Below are 8,068 nucleotides of genomic sequence, written 5' to 3' on the forward strand. Positions count from 1 at the left end.
ATCATACGACATTTCAGTAAAAAAAATACATTTTCTTTCATGACTGTGAAATTCATCCATGTCATGGATTTCTTCTCAAAGGGATTCATCAGGAACGCCTTCAGAGAATGTCTTCAAATTCGGCTCAAATGCCGTTGGAAATGGTCAAAGGTCAGGGTCACTGTGACCTCACATGAATGAAGGAATTTCTCTGACGAAGATCAAAATGACCAGTGGGACTCAGACATGATTGGAAACCATTTTGATGGTTTGATTTGGCTCGATGGTTACTTTAACCAATATTACCCATAGGATTTTGTGGTAATATGTTATCATTTGAAGGTGGTGCATCAGAAGAAGAAGAAGAAGAAGATAGAGGAGAGGAATGTGAGGGTTGATCGTCAGTCGGTGGTGGACATGCTCTTCTTTGCCTTTGAGAAACAACAGTATTACAGCATTAAGGAGCTGGTGGTCTGGACCAAACAACCTCTGGTGAGCAACACACACACACACACACACACACACACACACACACACACACACACACACACACACACACACTCTCTCTCCCCTCTCTATCTTAACAGCATAACTGAAAAGACTAAAAAACAATGCACCTGCCCACTATCCACCTTGCTTTGTTTAAATTTGAACAAATCGCCCACGCCATGACGCTCATGCCTGCTTCACACTATCTGTTGTGGCTGAAATTTGGGCCAACTTTACACACACACACACACACACACACATGGGAGATGCATCGATACAGTGCAGTGGATTCGCTCCAGCTAGCAGAGAACAGCAATGTGTAGGTGCTGATGAGACCTCGAGGTCCTCCTCTCTCTCTGATTGCATCTGATTGCATAACCATTGGTTGAGTGGGAGACAAACGCCGCACTACACTCCACACCATCATTTCTCTCCTAAAGCACTTGGCTACCACTCAAATTAACTGAACTGAAGTAACTGAAATACCCATTGTAAAAAGTCTTGAAAACACATCACCGTTATTCATCAGTTGGTGCAGGTCATGAGCTCATCTCCCCAAACACAACAGAGCCACCTAGTGGTTGTTAGAGGGAAGGTGTCCTCACAGCTTTGCAGAGTCTGTGGGATCACGGCAGCCCCGGGGTCCCTAAATCTTCTTGCTCTGTCAGAATAAACTGTTGTAACATGTTGGGTTAGATTTGACACGACAGTAACTTTGTACACTACCACGTACACAATTCTGTGCACTGACTCCTAGCACGGCTACTGCGAGCTTTGCTGAAGACATCTAGAAATCCATCTGTGAATTGGCTTCAAAAAATGATCAAAGAAACAAAAGCTTCAGTCGCTTCAGTATAAATTTCTGCACGACACATTTCTTCAAACAAACTGCACCAGAACGAGCATCGATGACCACGTCATCTGCACACCAAACACCACAGATGACGACTTCTCAGCCACTTGGCTCTTCCTACTCGTTCCAACTCTCTGGACAAATGTGAGACATAAACTGTCCTCTGTTCTGGGCTGCAGTGTCTTCTTCTCTCAAGTCCATGTTCACCAGCCTACACTTACAGCATGAATGTCCAGCTTGGCGCTTTGATACGGCACAAACCCCAGAGAATGAGCCACTCCACACAGGACTTTGGGAAGCACATTTTTGTGAATCCAAAATGTTTAGGTTGTATTGTTTTGTTTTGTTTTGAAAAAACTTTGAAAGGCTTGGAGGTTTTTTTTCTTTTTCCAAACCTATCCAGGTTTTCTATGACCGTGTGAAGCCCACCATGTTATAGTGGTACGGACAACTGGTTGACCTCTTGTATCGTCACCATTCATCCCAATCACCATGGTAGTTTTGGGGTTTTTTAATAGCAAAGTGGCACAAAAGCTGTGGGATGTTTTCCATCTCTGACGTCTATTTTAGTCATCGCTCACGCATGGGATTACGCCATTCTAGGGTGTGGATTTGTGATAAAATGTAGTTCTGAAACCAGATGAACTGGTCCGGTGTGCTGCTGGTGGACGATGACGATGACGACGACTATGACGATGATGATGATGATGATGATGAAAGAGTCCTCAGCCCCATGAAGAAGTTGAATAGCTGAATGTCTCCTTCCCCCTTAAAAAAAAAAAAGTCTGACATGAGCTCTGTGGTTCACGCCAGCTCAACATCTTTAATACTTTGCTCTCTGGGCACAAAATACACAAGTAAGTACTGCATTCATAAAGGTCAAAGACGTGTGTCCTGGAAACGGCAGCTAAACAAGCCTACAGAGGGCGTGGAGGACATCGAACATCGTCACACTGAGACAGACGCACGCTGTGGTGTTGATGAGGTCGTGTGTCCCCGGTGTGGCTCATTCCTCGCACCTTGTTGGCTTTGTCCTCCTAACAATTAACTTCAATAGGACGTTCTGTTCGTTTGTGGGGATCGTCTTGCTGAACAAACAGGCGCATCTCAAATGGGTTTATTTTCTGCAGTCATATTAAATTTAATGTAAGAAGCTCTCTGAATGTTGATTTATTCCTGTGTCCATGTTAGCAGGTGCAATTGTTTCTGCAGACAGCAAAGAGAAGCTCTGTTCTGGACCATGTGTTGACAAAGATGGATAAAATGTCTCCTTTCTATTGCTGGAACTTGTCCTGCTCTGGTTCAGGTCTACCTGAAAGAGATCCTGAGGCAAATCTGTGTGTACAACCACAGAGGACCTCACAAACACACCTGGGAACTGAAGCCGGAGTACCAAATCTACAAGCCTGTCGAGAAGAAGGGGGGAGAGGGGACCACCTAGATCCTCCACATCTGCGCGCTCGTGTTCCAGCTGTGAGAGAAAGATCTCGGTCGATGACCTCCCGCTGGTCCTGTTCCTCACTTGTTCACTTCTTGAATGGAACTAATCTAACATGGTGCAAACACCAGGTTTATGTTGGAAAGACAGACACTCCACTGTCTCCGTTCTATGACTTATTACCAAAATTAAACTATCGCATCGCCATGTTATGTAGCGGATGAAACGTGGATTGATTTGTTCTGTATGTCACATGTAGAGGACATTGAACGCGTGACAGCAGAGGCTGAGATGTACAGCAGAGTGCTGAAGTTCAAAAGTTTGTTTTGTGCGTGCTGAAAAATAAAGAGGCCACTGAAGTTATTTCATGTCTTGGTGTACCTTTCTTGGCCCGTTGCTATGGCAACCGTGGACAGCCTTTTATCAAAGGGTGAAGTGCTGCTTCTGATTAAAGCCTGGTGAATGTCTGCACATCCTAATTGCTCATGTTCAGGATTGGTTTTCAGGACATCGAGCTTGTGCCTCCATGATGGGTTGAACCTCGTATTACGGACCTGAAGTGGAAAGAAAACTTTTTTTTTTGAGGAAAAAAATTTGGTAGAAATTCAAGAAATATCGCAATGATTGTCTGTGTTGGCAGAGATGAATAATTAGGAAGCAGAAACCCTGGGTGTCACTGTGCAAGTTGCCCCTTGAACCCTGCTGCTTACATGTTGTCTTCCAATGTCCAAGAGTTTGGTCTCACTGACACGATCCCAGGTGACGTCTCCAAGCTGGAGGTTCATGAGGTTAAGCTTAAGTTGACGCTGTGTATTACACACGTTATCAGCATTCACAGCAACTGGATGTGCAGCCGGTGTCACTCCGTGCAGGGCCGTGCACCGTCATCGCTGTAGCTGAGACGTGGAACCAGGGGAGCGAGTGGGGCGCTGACCTCCAGTGGACGCGGCCCTGAAATGTGCAGTCAGCACCGAAGACGGGTAGCCAGGTTTTGAGCTGCAGCTTGCTGCTGCTGACTGTAGTGACTGACCCAAGATGAAGAGGTCTCAGTGTTAGGACTGGATTTCTACCTGCTGAGCCTTCATTCCCCAGCACCTCGCTTTCAACCGGTTCCTGCGCGGCAGTAGTTTGAGCGATTTGTTCATCATTAGCCAGCCCGTCCTCACCGGACACTCCCATCATGGCATTAACCTTCACTGCTGCCTTAACACCGTTTGGCCACAACAGCACTGAAGGAGTTAGGAATTTCCAACAGGGCCTCTCAGATTCAGTTTCTTGGATCGGCTTTGAGGAATTTCTTGCTTTCAGGCTTTGATTCCGTTGTGGAGTTGAAGGATTTCTTTGAGCTGCGTTCCTGCTGATAGACGGGCCCAAAAATCTGACTGCTTCATTTGGTAGCTCTGTTTCTAGAGTTCAAAAGGCTGCGCGCATGTGTGTGCGTTGTCATCATCACCCTCCACCTGCTGCAGGAACATCTTAACCAGAGTATCAATTCACTTACCATCTTTGAGTGAGGAGCCTTTACCACAGCGCCCTCAGACGTTCCCCCAGTGGTGCTCAAGTGTAAATAACAGAAGAGCGCTCACAGGGTCCAGCTCACCAACCCTGCTCTAAGAAGAGTTTTCTGGACTTTTGGCAACAAAGACACTCAACTGTCACAACTGCAACATCACAGGCGGTCCAGTTCTTCTGGAAAGAACATAGGGTTCTACTTCAGTTGTATGAATTATCAGCACACAAGTAACTCAGAACACCTTCATCAAAGAATGGATACTCAGGAGAAAGGCCACTAGAACACAGATGCTACATCAAAATCCCACAGAAAAAAAACACAAGTGGTCGTACTAGGATTTATTTTGAAATGAACAGTTGATGGAGTTATATTTTATAAACCCAAGTAGTGCAAAGGGGGGCGTGGATCTTTGCTAAAATACTGCTCAACGGGCAGTTAAGTCCGCCCTCTGGAGAGTCCAGCCTCACTCACAAACCGCTAATCCTGAGACACAAATCAAACTCTGGAAAAGGCAAAAAAGAAAAATTTAAAAACGGCGTTGGGTGATCATGATTGATTCACCCAGCCTCGGTTTGGGTTCTGTGGGCCGTGATGCTTCTGTTCAAGCATGATGTCAAAGTTAGCAGTCTTCTCTGGGGGCACGTGGGAAGAAGCGGCCGGTTGAAACGCAGATGAAGCTCCCGGTAGTTACTGGAGGGCGAAGAAGAAAAACAACAGAAACAATCATTGGTTCGTCATCAACCAATCATCTGCTCAAGCTGGCAGCCGGCGTGTCCTGCTACTGCACGGAACACAACCAGGAGCCCGAAGCCAGGGGACTGTGGCTGGAGCTCCTTTTCCTAAAAGGAGCACCTGAGCGGCTCCCATTGTCGAGGCACAACTACTTACAAATTTCTCAACCACCAGACCGTCTTTGAAGAAAAGCATGTAGGGTGTGTCTCCCTCCTCGCGGTAGTCCAGCAGCCCCACCATGCCAGCTGGGTTCATGGACTCCCCCGTGAAGAACTGCGGGGAAACAAGATGGGTTACGGTTAGGATGCAATCTGCCTGAATACGACTCCTGCCCCCAAAAATGCCCCCCCCCCCCCCGGCAGGGTTCTAGTTCAACACCACCATCATCTATTGGAGCTGCTCCATCTGACACCAGCCGCAGCAGACCAACACCCGGCGGGACCAAGCTGCTGCTCACCTGGAAGTTTTTGAAGTTGCTGAGGATGTTCTTGATTTCTTTCTGGGCGCTGGACATGAAGGCCTCCACTCGATCCGGGTTGTTCTCTTCCAGCTTGAGCTTAATTCTGCTCAAACAACCAACAAGACTCGCTGGTTAGTCTGTGTACCTTTCTACTAAACGTTACAGTGTCGGTGCGGCAAATGTTTCCTCGCTGCACTGAAACTACTTGGATCACTGTGAGAAAGAGACTCGTGTTTACTCAACATTGACAGATCCACTGATTGCTCCCTCAGTTTGTTGAGTGAACCGTGGCGATGTAGATAAATAAATACATTTACACCGCCACATCTGAAAAGTGACTCCTCATCTCCACTCCACCACATCTGACGGAGAGTTCAGAGTGAGCACCTGCCTAGCTGGGATACTCACGCCTTCATGTAATCCTTGATGTATCCCCGGTAAGTGTTCTTATCGAAGAACGTCTCCCGCAGATTGTGGTTGAGGACGATGTCGACGCCGGAGTAGGAGGCTGACTCGTTGACATCGGCCTCTTCCTCCGCAGAGGCGTTGGCGCCAATCAATGAATCGTCAACATTTTCTGTCCTGGTGATGGTCTGGACATAGAGGACAAAGAGGGGCGGAGAACAGTGAGGACGAGGTACCGGCAGCGCGAGGACCGTCCAGCATTCCAACAGCTTTAGGACCCACAGTTACAAGCACAAAGGTGGTAGTCAGAAAACGAAATAAATGCGGGATACATCTGGTTACTGTAGTTCCCTGCAGTGCAGCCCCCTCAGGTAGCCAGCAACTGGGCTTTCACACTTGTGGCTGTGTGTCATGGCAGGGTTGTGTGATTTCACGAGTCCAGAATGTTAGTGGCCATTCCAAGGCGGCAGCCCCATTATTAATAGACCCGAGTAGGTCCAGGTCCCAGCGAGGACGACCCAGGTTAAAATTCAACCATCTTTTTATTTGTTTGTTTAAATGAATAAATAATTAATGTCTTCCATAGAGTCGTGTACCTGGGAACTTTCCTGACCGTGACTAATACCGTTGAGTCACTGACAAGTTGAGCTACGTACTAACGAACACAAACGTCACGGCCGGTGACCACCGGGTCGGGAGTTGTCCTGCGTATGGACTCCCGACGGACTTCGGTTTAACTCACCTTTCCGTCAACTTCGTAGAAGATTCCGCTCTCAGTTTCTTTGACTTTGAAGACGTCTGAGAACATCTCATCATCTGGGGGGGAGCAAGCATTTTAATTAGCGGACACACAGAAAGTCTCCGGCCTGCCCACCGCTTTCGTCACCAACCACAAGGGCCATAAAAATTGGTAAACACACCGCGACAACTACGCAGACATTAGACTACGGTTCCGCAACGGAGGATTAAAAATAGGGATGGAGCGTCATGTCAAACGCTAGTCCGTTGATTAAACTGACGGGACAAACGCCGCACTTTGCGGCACGGTAGCTAAGAAGCGATGCTAATGCTAACGTGAAAAAGGCCTTTTTCCATATATAAAGCGGCAGGGACACCAACCATGGCCATAAATAGACCGCTTCCACCCGTATCATATCACCAAAATGTGGGTCTTCCCATTCCGCCGCCGTCTGAGTCAACTTCCCCGATGTTAAAGCCTGACAAACTTCCAGTCTAACAGGCCTTCAGTTCACCGGCTAGCCGACTGGATGAGCGGCTAGTGCTCAGCTAGCTTCGGCCGGCTACGATAACACGAGTTAGCGCGCTAGCTAAGCTAACACAAGCGTCTCAACAGAACAATTTAGCCAAAAAATACGAACATCAACAGTGATACCACTGACATCAAATGAAAGAGTAGACGTCAAAAAGGAGTCCTTACTGCTGATGATGCACCTGTAGATGATCATTTTGCTTCTTCGATGTTAAATCTTCCGGAGACAAAGAGCAGGCACGCCGCCCCACACAACACGGGACAGAAAAAAGGCCGATCGAGCTTCGCGACACACCATTTACATCCTGCTGACGTCATCGAGGGTTGGCTCTTGCACTGAGCTCTGCTGCCATTTTGTCACGGTGGTCGAAAGTGGTACTGCAGCTGCCGTCTCCTAAGTTAACCAAGGCCTTGACGAATAAACACTTCCTGGGCGTAACAAAGTGTCGACAATTATTTCTACGTCACTTGTTAAACGTTCACATGTCACTTTCTACACTGTTATTCTAAGAATACACGTTTAGGATACATGGAACAAAATAAACTCAAAATTGCAACAGGCAACAATTTTTTTTTTTAGAAAATGCTTTTTTTTAACTTATAGTTGTTTATTAAATTTAGTGAAACATTTCTATTTTGAAAATTCAGATTCAGAACACTTTATTTAGCTACAGCACAATTTTTTTTAAGGTAGTTTGAGTTTTTTGAGTTGAGAAATACACATTTGAAAATTCAGTAATTTCTGTGCCTTTTTTTTCTCGATAACTAAGCCAGTGGACCCATGGTACTATTTGTACCAAATAGTGAACAATATTAGCAACCTAGCAGCCTTTTCACTCAATCCTGCAGCACTACACGAGGCGAAAAACACCAAACAGCCACTGGTCGGCCATCACCAGGTCTCGTGATGATACTGCTGGCTAATTTTC

General features: G+C 46.6%; 2 protein-coding genes across 4 annotated transcripts in view; one reads left to right on the plus strand and one right to left on the minus strand.

The window, feature by feature from the left end:
- The window catches only part of LOC147251874 (general transcription factor IIF subunit 2-like), a 36,443-nt gene extending 33,328 nt beyond the window's left edge, over positions 1-3,115 (plus strand). For 2 of the 3 annotated variants that reach the window (XM_086219819.1, XM_086219820.1), the window contains exons 7-9: positions 82-150; positions 322-471; positions 2,628-3,115. In XM_086219819.1, coding sequence (XP_086075945.1) covers positions 82-150; positions 322-471; positions 2,628-2,762 — 354 coding nt within the window. In that variant the 3' untranslated portion in view covers positions 2,763-3,115. The remainder of the gene's footprint in view (positions 1-81; positions 151-321; positions 472-2,627) is intronic. The other variant, XM_086219821.1, reaches the window with a different exon arrangement.
- Positions 3,116-4,595: 1,480 nt separating this feature from the next.
- tpt1 (tumor protein, translationally-controlled 1) lies at positions 4,596-7,461 on the minus strand. Its single transcript, XM_086219823.1, has 6 exons — positions 7,308-7,461; positions 6,612-6,685; positions 5,873-6,057; positions 5,462-5,567; positions 5,161-5,277; positions 4,596-4,962 (listed from the first exon to the last, which is right to left on the minus strand). The coding sequence occupies exons 1-6, from the start codon at positions 7,333-7,335 to the stop codon at positions 4,960-4,962; spliced, it is 513 nt and encodes a 170-aa protein (XP_086075949.1). The 5' UTR covers positions 7,336-7,461; the 3' UTR covers positions 4,596-4,959.
- Between the last annotated feature and the right edge of the window lie 607 nt (positions 7,462-8,068).

Source organism: Aulostomus chinensis, chromosome 12 (assembly GCF_037954235.1).
Source record: "Aulostomus chinensis isolate RoL2024-O1b breed Wild chromosome 12, RoL_Achi_v1.0, whole genome shotgun sequence".
NCBI classification, from domain to species: domain Eukaryota; kingdom Metazoa; phylum Chordata; class Actinopteri; order Syngnathiformes; family Aulostomidae; genus Aulostomus; species Aulostomus chinensis.

Bases quoted from the DNA above. Each gene is read 5' to 3' on its own strand.
- tpt1 (XM_086219823.1), bottom strand. From the start codon at position 7,335: ATGATCATCTACAGGTGCATCATCAGCA. The intron at 6,058-6,611 runs GTGAGTTAAACC...CTCTATGTCCAG, and splicing joins TCTACGAAGTTGACGGAAAG to ACCATCACCAGGACAGAAAA. The intron at 5,568-5,872 runs GTGAGTATCCCA...TTGTTTGAGCAG, and splicing joins ATCAAGGATTACATGAAGGC to AATTAAGCTCAAGCTGGAAG.